At 45.4% G+C, this 15841-nt stretch overlaps 1 protein-coding gene across 5 annotated transcripts in view; it reads right to left on the bottom strand.

Annotated features, from left to right (window-relative positions):
• LOC123772658 (uncharacterized) overlaps nt 1–15841 on the bottom strand; it is a 697131-nt gene that overhangs the window by 211246 nt on the left and 470044 nt on the right. For all 5 annotated transcript variants that reach the window (XR_006774694.2, XR_011222564.1, XM_069303582.1 and 2 more), the window contains exons 3-4: nt 10328–10412; nt 7476–7701 (exon numbers count right to left, since the gene is read on the bottom strand). Coding sequence is in view for 3 of the 5 variants with exons in the window: in XM_069303582.1 (XP_069159683.1) it covers nt 7476–7701; nt 10328–10412 (311 nt within the window). In the remaining 2 variants the exon portion in view is untranslated. The remainder of the gene's footprint in view (nt 1–7475; nt 7702–10327; nt 10413–15841) is intronic.

Raw genomic sequence — 15841 nt, 5'->3', positions numbered from 1 at the left:
CCCTGTATCCCGGCTCTTTTTCCATATTTACACCGAGCGCTCGTGCTACTCGTACTTTACATTTCTTTATGAATATTGTATTCCATGAGTCAGGACCAGGGGCTGAGTGCATGGGCATGTTGCCAATTTCTCTCTCAGAGTCTTCTGGGTTCATGTTAATATCTGTTATATTATCTGCAGCTTGGATGTCATTCATAAAGAAACTGTCTGGATCTTTAATACCAGGCTGTCTGCCTGGTTGTCCTGCTTGGTTACTCGCCTTCAAGCTCTGGTAACTTTCCCTGTGGAGTTCTCCCTGTTCAAAAGAGAACTCAACAAGCACCTTCAAAGGATACCTGATCAACCAGGGTGTGCCTCATTCATCAGGCTGAGAGCAGCTGCATCGAACAGCCAGGTTGATGAAGCCATCAACCGGTGACATTGATCCTCGAAATCTTCAATAGGTAGTTAACAGGTAGATGGATCTGTAATGTGGCTCATGTTAGATCAACCCGCCAAGCCTGCACTTGCTACATGCAAATGTAAGAGTTCATTCACATTGCTACATGTCACCAGTCATTTTTCTGCCTCAGATTGCCACCTGTTTGTTGGGCATTACCCAACAAACCAGAGGTTTAGTTTCACTATACAGTACAGTACAGTACAGTACAGTACAGTATTTCAATTTTAGCTTCAGCCTCCATTTTTTGTTTTCTTTGTTTTTGTAGTGGCATGGGTCAACAGGCAGCATGTTGCTACTTTGATCTTTTGAACTTTGAACTTTTATGTTCATTTGCACATTTGGCTTTGCAACTTCTTGTCTGGCTGGTTGCCTCCCAGTTGGTCCTTGTTTTTCGGGACCTAGTCTTAGAGCAGCCAGTGTTAATTTCCATGCTCTTTTTGCTTCTTTGTCCATGTTGCATTCACTGCAACCCCTCTTGTCCCCTAACTCCCTGTTTGCTCTGGGCTTTATGATTTTTGTGGTTTTCAGTCTTGGTTGCTCTTCACATAGGTGGCCTGCTCTGGGAAGTGGCCATTTCCCTTCGACTTTGAGGCAGTTGAGTCGTTACTTCCTGCCAAGTATCCGTTGCCTTTTGTTTCTGTAGAAATTTTTGGTTCAGATCCCTTTAGTTTGGTGGTAACACCCTCTATCTTAGCATCCAATGCAGAGTTTGACTCTGCTTCAGGGTGTCCATGTTGGGGTGGGTCTTTGGTTGTCCTTCAGCCCTCCTGGTCTCTGCAGCCCCCTCGTGTTCAGTTTTATTCTGTTCTGGAGACAGGATCTTGATTGGTTCTTGTAGTGATCAGGTCAGCCCCTTCTTTCTGAGGACCTGATTTTTTCCAGTCCCTCTGTTGGATTTGGTGGCCCTGTGAGGCATTCCATCCTTTTCCAAGTTTCTGCACTTCCTTACTCATCCTGTGCTTGCCCATTTTTTATTCAAGTTCATGCAAAATTATCGCGGTCTTTTCTGGGCTAGTGTCCCTGGTCCTCTCAAGTCAAGTTTTGGCTCATTCCTGCTCCCTTGTGGTTCTGGAATGGGACAAGGATTTTCAGCTTCCATTTTGCATTTTTGTATTATTCCCTCAGGTTGGCACTGGACTTCTTGACTGTTTTCTGGCTGGCTTGGACGTTGTGGCCTGGCTGATTCCTTTGTGATCTAGGCCAACCTCAATAACTGGCTCGTTTGGGCCCTCAGCCAGTCTGTACATCTGCGAGCTTACCCAGGTTCCTGGTTCTTACCCAGTTGCCAGGTTGAGTTTCTGGTGGCCTGGTGGAGGTTCCCATTTGTTCCAACTTCAGTTGGGGCCTAGCTGGGACTGGTTTGTTTTTCCCAGCCGGTTTCTCCTGCTCTGCCTCTGGCAACGCTGCGCCCTCTGTTGAAGCATTTCCTGTTGGTCTGGCTCTGATTGGCTCACTGGTTGTGAAGGTACTGTACCTCCTCCTTCCCTGTGGGGGTGGGTCTGTGGGTTGGGTTTGGCTCTGGCCACTGTCCTGGTTCTCTGGTTCCACCAATTTCCCTGCTACTGAGGCTGTTGACAATGAAGGGCTGTCTGCCCTTCATTGGGTTGTGTTTCATCGGCTTCCTCTTTAGACTTTTCAGGTTTGATTCTGTCCCACCCTCCTCCTCCTCTGTCTTTGGGTTGTTCCCAGATGCCTCTACTAGAGGTTGAAATTTTGTGCCCTGCACTCGTCTCACCTCCCATGGTTGTTGATCGGGTTCACAAATTTGGGCTCTATGCCAGGGATGTAGATTGCTGCTTTGTGGCAGGCCCTTTGAAGGGTTCATTTTCTTCCTGGATTCATTCTCCAGTTCCATTCTGATGGCTCACTGTGGTTCTTTCGCTGTGTTGTGGGGAGCCTACCTTGAGGTGCTTCCGGGGCATAGCGTCCCCGCGGCCCGGTCGTCGACCAGGCCTCCTGGTTGCTGGACTGATCAACCAGGCTGTTGGACGCGGCTGCTCGCAGCCTGACGTATGAGTCACAGCCTGGTTGATCAGGTATCCTTTGGAGGTGCTTATCCAGTTCTCTCTTGAACACTGTGAGGGGATTGCCAGTTATGCCCCTTATGTGTAGCGGAAGCGTGTTGAACAGTCTCGGGCCTCTGATGTTGATAGAGTTCTCTCTCGAGAACTCTCGAGAAGACGAGCCACTTTGGATTTTACCCTCTTTGGGGCTGGTGTGAAAAATATCTACAGAATTATCTTAATAAATATCCTCATTGAGTTTCCCAAAGCAGGCTTCCCCTTATAGGCACCACTGGACACTCCCCTGATGAGTCCCAGCCTGTAATCTACAGTATTAACACTGGATAAAGAGAGTTATTGACCTAAATTTAATAGTAGAGTATTAGTTACAATTTAGTAAAGGTACTTTAGTTTAGTGCTATGGCATTTATTAAAATCAACAAACATATTAGTAAATTACTTATTAAACTAAATTAATTACATTTCTCCCAAACAACCCGCATGGGCAGATGGGAGAGCCACCATTATCTCGCTTATCAAGAAGCTTCAACACGCTGGTTGCTACACCCTATGTGCCACAGAGTGTTTTCTAATTTTATCAGAACTGTTAGCTTTAGTTCTTTTTAGAATTAAACAGTGATTTTCTAGAGACTAAACAAACCCATTAAGAAGTGCCACAATGCACCATACATTAGACAGTGCTGTAAATTGCCCTCGCTGAGCCATGTGTTCCCAGCTGAACAACAACAAAATATTGTGCTCACTTGTGACTAATGAGCATAACATTGGCCAAAGATGTTGACCAAAGCACCTCGGAACCTATTGACAAGTCTTATTGTGGGACGGTTTGGTTATACTGTATTGAAATTTACATAATTTCATTTGCCTACGTCAATAACTATTATTCCCCAGGTTTTCGGTTACACTGTGGGGGTTTTACCCCAAATCGAATGAGTAAAATAATATTTAATAATATTTAATTGTTGCGATAGCAAATTCAATTGCAATTATTTAGATTTTCATCTCAATAAATAATATTATTTACCAGAAATAGTCCCGATTATTAACATTTTTCACAATTTATGGATTGGACAGCGTGCAGAGATGTGAACTAGTGTTTCACTGTAATAATTCAATTGCTTCATTATAAGTATGGAACTCCTGGGCAGATATCCAAGGACAGTGCCTTGATACTGCAACGGTCACTTTCTTCCCAATAACTGAACTGCATGAAGGAATCTACACTAGCAATACCAGCTGTGTTAAACTTTTCTTTATAGTAGATTTCTTCAGTAATATTTGTAGCTTCTTTTTTTCTTTTTTTTAATGATAGAGTAATTTGTTTTTACTTTACAGTAGTTTTTAGATGTTTTAATTTATCAAATCAAATGTTTATTCAGGTAAAAGTACATACATAGAGGATTAGTTACAAACAATGTTGGATTTATAGATAGAGCTAGTACATACAATACCTAAAGCCACTAGTATGCATAGCGTTTCGGGCAATATGAGGTCGGGAGCAAACCACTTAGACTAAAACTTAATAGTAATTGAGCTTAAAGTATAAATTGCATTGAAAGGAAAAAAAATATATAAAAAAAGGGGGGGGGAACATGGTAGAAAATAGCCAATATACAAGTTGGTCAACAAACAGCATTGTTTAAAAATAGTAAGACACGGGTTGACATTTAGGGGTAAGATAGGTTACCTGGAGTTAATTAGGTAGTACTTAGTTTTCATCTTAAACTGATTGAGAGAGGTACAGCCTTTGACATGATTGGGAAGGTCATTCCACATTCTGGGTCCCTTGATTTGTAGAGTATTTCTAGTTTGATTAAGTCGTACTCTTGGAATATCAAATAGGTATTGTTTCTGGTGTGGTGCCCATGGGTTCTGTTACAACCTTCTAAGAAGCTTTTAAGGTCAGGATTGACATGACAATTCAGAGTTTTAAATATATAGGGTACACATGAGAAGATGTGCAGTGACTTATTCATATCTAGCATATTCAGAGATTTGAGCAAGGGTACCGAGTGCTGTCTGGGGCCAGAGTTAGATATTGTTCTAACAGAAGCTTTGTGTTGGGTAAATGACGTAAATGATTTTGGGTAGTAGAACCCCAAGCACAAATACCATAGTTGAGATAAGGATAGATGAGAGAGTAATAGAGCGTCACCAGGGCAGGGCGAGGTACATAATGTCTGATCTTAGAAAGAATGCCAACAGTTTTAGACACTTTTTTGCTACATTTAGAATGTGTCCCTGGAAATTCAACTTGTTATCGATGAGGACACCAAGGAATTTACCATCAACTTTAAACAATATACAAATCAGTAGTAAAGTTGATGGTAAATTCCTTGGTGTTCTCATCGATAACAAGCAGAATTCGCAGGGACACATTCTAATTGTAGCAAAAAGAGTTTCTAAAACTGTTGGCATTCTTTCTAAGATCAGATATTATGTACCTCGCCCAACCCTGGTGACACTCTATTACTCTCTCATCTATCCTTATCTCATCTATGGTATTTGTGCTTGGGGTTCCACTACCCAAAATCATTTACGTCATTTACCCAACACAAAGCTTCTGTTAGAACAATATCTAACTCTGGCCCCAGACAGCACTCGGTACCCTTACTCAAATCTCTGAATATGCTAGATATGAATAAGTCACTGCACATCTTCTCATGTGTACCCTATATATTTAAAACTCTGAATTGTCATGTCAATCCTGACCTTAAAAGCTTCTTAGAAGGTTGTAACAGAACCCATGGGCACCACACCAGAAACAATACCTATTTGATATTCCAAGAGTACGACTTAATCAAACTAGAAATACTCTACAAATCAAGGGACCCAGAATGTGGAATGACCTTCCCAATCATGTCAAAGGCTGTACCTCTCTCAATCAGTTTACTAAGAAAACTTAGTACTACCTAATTAACTCCATCCCTGGAAACACAAACCGAAACTGTCTCTATTTTCCGCTTGTTACAACTTGTAAAGTTGTTACATCTTGGCTTAACGTGTTTGACATATTAGAACGTTGTTACAACTTGCTATATTGGTTGTTATAACTGGTTAGGTGGTGTTAAAACTTGTTCGAACATTGTACCAACGTCGTAGTTTCGGTATGTGTTTGGCAGGATGAAACCTATCTTACCCCTAAATGTCAACCCATGTCTTACTATTTTTAAACAATGCTGTTTGTTGACCAACTTGTATATTGGCTATTTTTTTACCATGTTCTCCCCTTTTTTAGCTTTTATTTTTTTTTCTTTCAATGCAATTATACTTTAGGCTCAATTACTATTAAGTTTTAGTCCAAGTGTTTTTTCCCCACCTCACCTTGCCCGAAACGCTATGCGTACTAGTGGCTTTAAGTATCGTATGTACTATCTCTTATCTATAAATCCAACATTATATTTGTAACTAATCCTCTATGTATGTACTTTTACCAGAATAAACATTTGATTGGATTTGATTTGATTTGATGTATTTATGTAAAATGCAATTAGAAGGTAGAAATCGGTACTATTGAATTTAGACAAACTAGAAAAGTTTTTGTATTGACGTTGCAAAGAAAACTCAACCTAACCTAAACTAACCTTCCTAGGCCTAATACACACTATCTGAGACCTAATATAGTACATATATGTGCTATACTAGGCCTAGGAATATTTAAGCTTGTTTTTTGCTTTATTTTTTTTGGATTCTGTAAAGTGAATACTGTAGTACCAAATTCTACTATCTAATTGGGCTCATAGTTACAAAAAGTTCTTTCTAAACAAGGGAATGGGTTGACTGATTACACCATAATATAACTTTACCATACTTATCTCCACATGCATTGATGCAATTCGATCTTTATCTACTAGTTAGAAGATATTTCATACAGTACTGTACAGAGTAGTGAACTTGTCTGTTATCCTTGCCTAAAATATGTATTTGATATGGTTTCCCACAGTCTGGAACAGGAAGACTTAAGGAGACTCACTGAGGGGGGCCCCTATGGCCAATTACTATCCTTCCCCCAGGATGCAACCCATAACAGTTGCCTAGCTTTTTGCCACCTATTTAGTAGCAGATGAACAGAAGAGTCAGGAAAGCCTCAGGAGTCAAACCCGGGACCTTTCAGCCATGACCCCACTGCACTACATGATTTTCCCACATTGTATATACTGTACTGTATATATATATATACCTCAATATCCAATGATAATTTGCATTTAAACCTGGTGGATCACACAAAACATGTGGATAATTCTCTAACTTCGACATTCAGATTACCTATTAGTCACACAGGTCCCAAGCACCTCACTAGCCTCTTGTCCAAATTAATTCCTGAAAATACGGTTTAAATTCTAATGTTGCCATACGGTGCATCTGCAATCGTAAGCGGCCCCTTCACAGTTGCAAACAAGAATTTAATATTTACATCTTAAATCATGTGGGAAGTCATTCTGACATAGCATGCCATATATATTATTTATTACCAAAAATAATCCATCATCTCCATCCCCAATTTTTCACCCATCCTGCTCTTAAAAAATTCCTACCTAAAAATTCATTCCTATCCACAGAAGGAATAGAGGGGCGGATATGATCACAATGTCCAAGGCACTAAGGGACATTAATGTCCGTAATGTCATATACACGTCATACACATGTCATATACATAAACAGGCGAGGAGTCACAATAACGTGGCTAAAGTAAGTTGACCAGACCACACACTAGAAGGTGAAGGGACGACGACGTTTCGGTCCGTCCTGGACCATTCTCAAGTCCATTGTGAAGTCACAATCGACTTGAGAATGGTCCAGGACGGACCGAAACGTCGTCGTCCCTTCACCTTCTAGTGTGTGGTCTGGTCATTAAATACATATATATAATGTCATATCTAATCTCAATTAGATACAGAGCTAGACCTTCACTCCTCCCTCAACCAATGACAGGTAAGTATAAACATGCTCCCGTTTCTTCTTTATAACCCAGTCATTAGTAACCGAGACACCTAAAGGCATCAGCTCACCTGAAGAGAAGTGAGGCATGGATATGGAGGTCTTCGGGGGTCCCCTGGGGCTCGCGTCTCTGACAGCTTCCCCGACCCTGAACTCCGAGGGTGGCTCTCTGAAGGGCAGGTTATTGGTCCGATAGCTAGATTGCATTCTATTGAGAGGACGTCGTTCTTCAGTCGGCGAAGAAAGGCCGGAGCTGTCAGAGTGTCCTATTGAGGTGAGGCGTCGATTACTGCATCTCTGTCGAGGTCAAAAATGCTTTAGCTTGGATAGAAACATTGATGCTCTGGGGGAATATTATTAATAATACGCCATAATGCTGCACAAGATTAATGACGTACAGTATGAGGAATATTTGAGTAATAATAATAATAATAGTTTATTGTGTTGGGGTACAGGCAGCCTGTGTATATATACATGTTTGACTTAAATCGAAGTCCCCCCTCCCTCCCACAAGGTCAAACTACTGACCTTCTCCAGGATGGAACCCCACAACAATTTAAGCAAGTCCCAGCTGTGTCTGGGTACAAGTTTTAGTGACAGGATGAACAACCCAGTGGGTTTTCTTCCTATTGGGGAGTGTTATACATGCTGCTATGGTGGTATGTCCACTCACAGGATGAGTAGCGCTGCCCAATAAACTCCCCCCTCTGGGAAAAATTAAACTCAAAATTTAAAGTAGATTTACCCGAGAGAGCTACTGACACCAGTGGCCTCAACGAGGACAGGAAGCCGGCGGCTTGTCGTAAGCTGACTTAACTCTTGGATATCTATTTACTGCTACGTGAACAGATGCATTAGGTGAGAGGATACTCACCCAACTCTTTCTGTCCTGCCTGGGATTCGAACCCGGAATTCCGAATTGTAAGTCGAGAACGAACACAGCTGTACTATTGAACCCTGAAACGCTGCATCTTAGTGGGTTTTGGCATAGTACATGTCTTACCTAGGAATCCTCCTCTGTTCTTGTATCTAAGGTATGTACTTTTCTCTAAATAAATTATTACTTTGATAAAAATAAAGAAATAAAGAAAAAACTTAAACTAATTTAGTATCCCCTGACTATCAGTTTTCTATGAAAGAACCTAATTGGTCATAAAAAACGAGTAACTGCAACAAGGATAAACTTAAAAATATTCGGTTTACGTCGCGAGACTGCTCAGTGCTAATATACTAGTAATGCTTCAGTCCACAAATGATGCTACAATACACACTGTAACAACTTTTGTTCATGGATAGTAACAGTTATTTACAGTCTATGCCTGCTGCTGTGCCATGCCATAGCTTGAGCAACCTCATCCCTTTGTGCGTATTTATATCTCAAAAAACGTGTTTGACTTTCAGCTTCCCCCCTCTTCCTTGTGAGAGGAATAAAGAGGGGGGGAAGAAAGAGGGGGGGAAGAAAGAGGGGGGGAAGAAAGAGGGGGGAAGAAAGAGGGGGGGAAGAAAGAGGGGGGGAAGAAAGAGGGGGGGGGAAGAAAGAGGGGGGGGGGGAAGAAAGAGGGGGGGGGGGGAAGAAAGAGGGGGGGAAGAAAGAGGGGGGGAAGAAAGAGGGGGGGAAGAAAGAGGGGGGAAGAAAGAGGGGGGAAGAAAGAGGGGGGAAGAAAGAGGGGGGGAAGAAAGAGGGGGGGAAGAAAGAGGGGGGGAAGAAAGAGGGGGGAAGAAAGAGGGGGGGAAGAAAGAGGGGGGGAAGAAAGAGGGGGGGAAGAAAGAGGGGGGAAGAAAGAGGGGGGGAAGAAAGAGGGGGGAAGAAAGAGGGGGGGAAGAAAGAGGGGGGGGAAGAAAGAGGGGGGGAAGAAAGAGGGGGGGAAGAAAGAGGGGGGGGGAAGAAAGAGGGGGGGAAGAAAGAGGGGGGAAGAAAGAGGGGGGGAAGAAAGAGGGGGGAAAGAAAGAGGGGGGAAAGAAAGAGGGGGGAAGAAAGAGGGGGGGAAGAAAGAGAGGGGGAAGAAAGAGAGGGGGAAGAAAGAGAGGGGGAAGAAAGAGGGGGGAGAGAAAGAGGGGGGAGAGAAAGGGGGGGAACAGGGGGAAGAAAGAGGGGGTCTTTCCTACTTTGGACCTTCTAAAAAAGTGGTCTGTATCAATAATATGCCGGGAACAGATTGGTCACAGTGAGGCAGAACCAACTCACCTGTAAAGTGAATTGGCTTCTCCAGCTTCTTCATCTTGACGACTGAAGAAGCTGGAGAAGGCTTGGCTAAGCTTCCTCTGACACTTGCACACACTCCTCCCAGTGCCATCGCTCACAAAAGCAAAGCTTGTGGGGAATAATATAGTCATTTTTTTTATACTTTGGAGGAGTATAGAACCACCCCCCTTCTTGCTGGCTTACTCACCACCCCCCTTCTTGCTGGCTTACTCACCACCCCCCTTCTTGCTGGCTTACTCACCACCACCCTTCTTGCTGGCTTACTCACCACCCCCCTTCTTGCTGGCTTACTCACCACCCACTTTCTTGCTGGCTTACTCACCACCCCCCTTCTTGCTGGCTTACTCACCACCCCCCTTCTTGCTGGCTTACTCACCACCAACCCTCCTGCTGGCGTACTCACCACCAACCCTTCTGCCGGCGTACTCACCACCAACCCTCCTGCTGGCTCACTCACCACCACCCTTCCTGCTGGCTCACCACCACCCCTCCTGCTGGCTCACTCACCACCACCCCTCCTGCTGGCTTACTCACCACCACCCCTCCTGCTGGCGTACTCACCACCACCCCTCCTGCTGGCGTACTCACCACCACCCCTCCTGCTGGCGTACTCACCACCACCACTCCTGCTGGCTTACTCACCACCACCACTCCTGCTGGCTTACTCACCACCACTCCTGCTGGCTTACTCACCACCACCACTCCTGCTGGCTTACTCACCGCGGGAGGCTGGAGGTGTACTAGGGAGGTGTCTTGGGCGCCGCGCTCCGTATCACCTCCGCTGCTGCTACTGCGACTTGGGTTCCTGTGGGGACAGACGGGAAGATCAGTCAATCCGTACACCAGAGTAACACGACCTTACACCAAACATTAGCACACACAACCCGTCCTCTTAAAAATAACGTCACTTTTGGCCCGTATGCGCGCTATGGCCAAATTTGGACGTAATTTGAAATGAAATCGACTCACAAAGGTGACGTACTGTCCCGTATCTCATATGAGATGAAGAAACAAGTAGTGTATTGTGAGGACTAATAATAAACAGAAGCTCCCCTATGACTTTGTAATATCCCCATTGGCCAAACTATCATGTATTAGCGATAAGACCTACCATTAATGTATGATGACTTACTGTAAATATATAGCTCTTGTAATAGCACTTTCTCTGTAACTAGCTGACATTGTAACTATAAGGTGTGAAGGATAGATGAAATTGTTTATGTAATAATCTAAGATGAGGTCTGATAAAGACCTTTTGTGCCCTCTGTAATGCTTTTTGCGCTACCGCTCACAGGATGAGTATGGGGTGCACAATAAACTAGCCGCCTTCGACGGCAACAATCAAAATCAGAGGAAGAAGCTGTTACCCAAGCAGCAGGTTCCCCCCTCTCCACGGCACTAAAAGTCTCCAATGGAAAGGCAAACGCCAATACGATTGGTTCCAGCGCCGTCGCAGGAACTGTCAGAACAATGCTGAAGTGCCCAAGGAAGAACACTACTACTGCATACCCGCCAAACACACACCGAAACTACGACGTTGGTACAACGTTCGAACAAGTTTTAACACCTCCTAACCAGTTATAACAACCAATATAGCAAGTTGTAACAACGTTCAAATACGTCATAAACACGTTAAGCCAAGATGTAACAACTTTATTACAAGTTGTAACAAGCGGAAAATAGAGACAGTTTCGGTTTGTGTTTCCACAACAGTTTGTGTGTAACCCCGAGTCTGTCGTCCACACAGTCATGTTAATGAACAGTCCTATTTTTTGTTTTTGAGATATATACAAGAGTTGTTACATTCTTGTACAGCCACTAGTACGCGTAGCGTTTCGGGCAGGTCCCTGGAATACGATCCCCGCCGCGAAGAATCGTTGTTACAACCAAGTACACATTTTACTGTTGTGTTAAACAGAGGCTACAGTTAAGGATTTGCGCCCAGTAAATCCTCCCCGGCCAGGATACGAACCAGTGACTAAGCGCTCGCGGAACGCCAGGTGAGTGTCTTACCACTACACCACGGAGATTTTCTGCTTGAAACAATTAATAATGTTTCTTGTAATTTCTTGGTAATGTCTTCTCCCAGACATAAGAACATAGGATAAAAACCCCACATTTGTGTATTTGTGAAATTTATGTAAGGAATTTACACCAAGTGTTTAGCACTCTCTTGAGTGTTTTGTCAAGGTCTGAGTGTGTGGTGAGGACCAGACTTACATCTCAACGTCTAGTCCCGTTACAGCCGTTTAATCTAAGCAGTTCCCGCGGCGTTAGCCAAATCTCCCCAGTTTGCTAACTGTAGGTAGTAACTAAGCGATTGTAACCTATCCACCGCTGCCCACTGGATGGGGGGCGGTGTGCAGGACAAACATATTAATAGGAAATGTATATGTTTATCTCTCAGACTGTTTGGTAATATGTTTATTGTTTGTGATGTGTGTCTATGTATGTATTAACACGATGTACTGAACGGGGTGAGAATAGCTTGAGCTACCTCATCCCTTTGTGTGTATTTTACCTCAATAAACTTATTTCAATTTCAATTTCAAAACATATTAATTGTGACACTAGCTCTCCACATATGTCAGTTGCTTAATTTAGAAACTGTACTTGTGGTCGATCTCAAGCCCATTGTTGATGTGACGATGTGTACTGAACGTTGTAACTAGCTCATCAAGATTGTAACTTGCTTAGCTAAATGAATTGTGGGGTTCAGTCCCTGAGCCCATTATGTGCCTCTGTAACCCTTTCCACTACCGCCACAAGATGGGTATGGGGTGCATAATAAATTAACTAAACTAAGAAAGTGGTAAGACACTCGCCTCGCGTTTCAGCCGGGGTTCGTATCCTGGCTGGGAAGGATTTACTGGACGTCAATCCATAAGTCTGTACAGGACCCCAGGGGCTACCACCTGATGCTCCTGTTCACCTAGCAGCGAAATAGGTACCCTAGAGTGAAACAACTGCTGCGCCCTGCATCCTGGGGAGGGTCAGAAGTTGATCTATGGGGGGGGGGGGGGCTCGATAAGTAAGTACAGACATCCTGTCCCGGGTAAAGGAAAATGGAGGTCACCTCCACTAAGGTCACCTACTGACCTCTCCCAGGATGCAGCCCACAACAGTTGTCTCACTCCCGGGTACTTATTTCACTGCTGGGTGAACAGAGCCATCTGGTGAAAGGAAATTTGTGCTCTGTCTCCCGTGGCTGTGCTCTCACAGCAATCAAACCTGGGACCCTCGATTATGAGACGGCTGCCGGTATTTGAGTAATACAATAGTATACCCCCGTCTTCAGACAGGTTTTCTTTGGAAATGTTCGTGATGCCATATTCAAAGAAAACGGTTTATTATTATTTACAAGGGGAACTATTTTGTTTCAAATTGTGTACTAATTTGACCAAAAGTTTCGTATTCTAAAGGCAACGGGAAGCAAGCCAGGTGGTGAAACGGGTGTGTTACAGCTGTGGGATTTGTATAGAACCTATTGCGCGGACGCAGTATGTTGTTGTTGTTGTTGTTTTAGATTCAGCTACTCAGAACGAAGTGTCCATGTAGCACGGGCTATGGTGAACCCGTAAGTTCGCAATATTCTAACACCTGTTTTACACCAACACTATATAGGACGCAATATTGTTGTAGTTTAAGATTCAGCTACTGGGAACTAAAAATTCCAAGTAGCACGGGCTATGGTGACCCCTTGATGGACTTACCTGGCATAGGAGCGGTGCTGTGGGACGCAATGATTGATGAAGATTAAGCCACCCAAAAGGTGGCACGGGCATGAATAGCTCGTAAGTGGTGGCCCTTTTGAGCCATCACCAGTATCAATAGATGATACTGGAGATCTGTGGAGGCGCGACTGCACCCAGCGTGACGGGAGATGCCTCCCGGACCAAATGGTGACCAGATGGTCGGGACGCAATATTCAAACACCTGTTTTATACCAACACTGGTCAGATGTTGCGGGATCAAACATTGCTCCAATACTTCAAACACCTGCTTTCGGACCTGGCGCTTTAAAACGAGTGTGTGGAACCAGCTGCGGTTCACTCCATATCAGACGCCTCTCTTAAATAATACCTGTGGGGATCTACCACCCTTAATTACCTCCGACCCCTAATTACGCAACAAAAATCAGTAATTAGGACAATAAGAAATTCCAGTCCCAGACACCACTCTGCTCCCTCACTGAAATCTTTGAACGTGTTAAATATCAAGTCTCTGCTCGTACTCTCAAGCGTTCTCTGTATCTATGTAACTCTGAGCGACACTGCCAATCCTGCCCTTAAGCGCTCCCTAGAAGGATGTAATCGAACTCGCGTTCACCACATGAAAAGACACTATCAGGTAAAAGCGCCAAGCCTCCATAGCTATATATTCCTTGGAACGGGTTAGGGGTAAGGATTTGGGATGGGACCGTGGAAAGGAATAGTGCCCAACCACTTGGACGGTCGGGGACTGCATGAAGCGAGACTGTCGCTCTACCGTCCAGCCAAAGTGGTTGGGCAAACCATGAAAAACAAATATATATTTTTATGTTTATTTATGTATACAAGAGTTGTTACATTCTTGTACAGCCACTAGGACGAGTAGCGTTTCGGGCAAGTCCTTAATCCCATGTTCCCCGGAATACGACCCGCCAAGTTGTTTAACCACTAACCATTTTACTGTTGGGTGAACAGAGGCTACAGTTAAGGATTGGCGCCCAGTCAATCCTCCCCAGCCAGGATACGAACCCAGGACAAAGCGTTCCCGAAACGCCAGGTGAGTATCTTACCACTACGCTACGCTACCGTGTCCCCCGTGGGACTAGTATTAACTTTGACTTTGACTTTCCACACATGCTATGTTCTGTTTAATTAAGGTTTTTTATTATTATATTCTTTATTGATTTATATATAAATACATGCATATATACATGTATATATATTTAAATATATACACCATTTTTGTTGTTTCTGTATTCAATTATTGGGGGGAGGGATTTCTGGTCAGTATTTCATCTGGGAATTATGTACTGTGGGGCGGGGTTATCATCTAGTGAATCGCGGCTCTTGGGCCACCAGCTGTGGGAGCGGGGCGTCTCATCTTGGGCCACCAGCTGTGGGAGCGGGGCGTCTCATCTTGGGCCACCAGCTGTGGGAGCGGGGCGTCTCATCTTGGGCCACCAGCTGTGGGAGTGGGGCGTCTCATCTTGGGCCACCAGCTGTGGGAGCGGGGCGTCTCATCTTGGGCCACCAGCTGTGGGAGCGGGGCGTCTCATCTTGGGCCACCAACTGTGGGAGCGGGGCGTCTCATCTTGGGCCACCAGCTGTGGGAGCGGGGCGTCTCATCTTGGGCCACCAGCTGTGGGAGCGGGACGTCTCATCTTGGGCCACCAACTGTGGGAGCGGGGCGTCTCATCTTGGGCCACCAACTGTGGGAGCGGGGCGTCTCATCTTGGGCCACCAACTGTGGGAGCGGGGCGTCTCATCTTGGGCCACCAACTGTGGGAGCGGGACGTCTCATCTTGGGCCACCAACTGTGGGAGCGGGGCGTCTCATCTTGGGCCACCAGCTGTGGGAGCGGGGCGTCTCATCTTGGGCCACCAGCTGTGGGAGCGGGGCGTCTCATCTTGGGCCACCAGCTGTGGGAGCGGGACGTCTCATCTTGGGCCACCAACTGTGGGAGCGGGGCGTCTCATCTTGGGCCACCAACTGTGGGAGCGGGACGTCTCATCTTGGGCCACCAACTGTGGGAGCGGGGCGTCTCATCTTGGGCCACCAGCTGTGGGAGCGGGGCGTCTCATCTTGGGCCACCAGCTGTGGGAGCGGGGCGTCTCATCTTGGGCCACCAACTGTGGGAGCGGGACGTCTCATCTTGGGCCACCAACTGTGGGAGCGGGGCGTCTCATCTTGGGCCACCAGCTGTGGGAGCGGGGCGTCTCATCTTGGGCCACCAGCTGTGGGAGCGGGGCGTCTCATCTTGGGCCACCAACTGTGGGAGCGGGACGTCTCATCTTGGGCCACCAGCTGTGGGAGCGGGGCGTCTCATCTTGGGCCACCAGCTGTGGGAGCGGGGCGTCTCATCTTGGGCCACCAGCTGTGGGAGCGGGGCGTCTCATCTTGGGCCACCAGCTGTGGGAGTGGGACGTCTCATCTTGGAGCAATCTTTCTAACATTGGGTTCTCTAACATTTCGATGGTGTTCCACACCCTGATGGCTTGGTGCTGCAGTCTGATGTTTAGTGGCT

This window comes from Procambarus clarkii, chromosome 50 (assembly GCF_040958095.1).
Source record: "Procambarus clarkii isolate CNS0578487 chromosome 50, FALCON_Pclarkii_2.0, whole genome shotgun sequence".
NCBI lineage: Eukaryota > Metazoa > Arthropoda > Malacostraca > Decapoda > Cambaridae > Procambarus > Procambarus clarkii.
The sequence above is the reverse complement of the archived record's forward strand: the minus strand, read 5'-3'. Positions and strand labels throughout refer to the sequence as shown.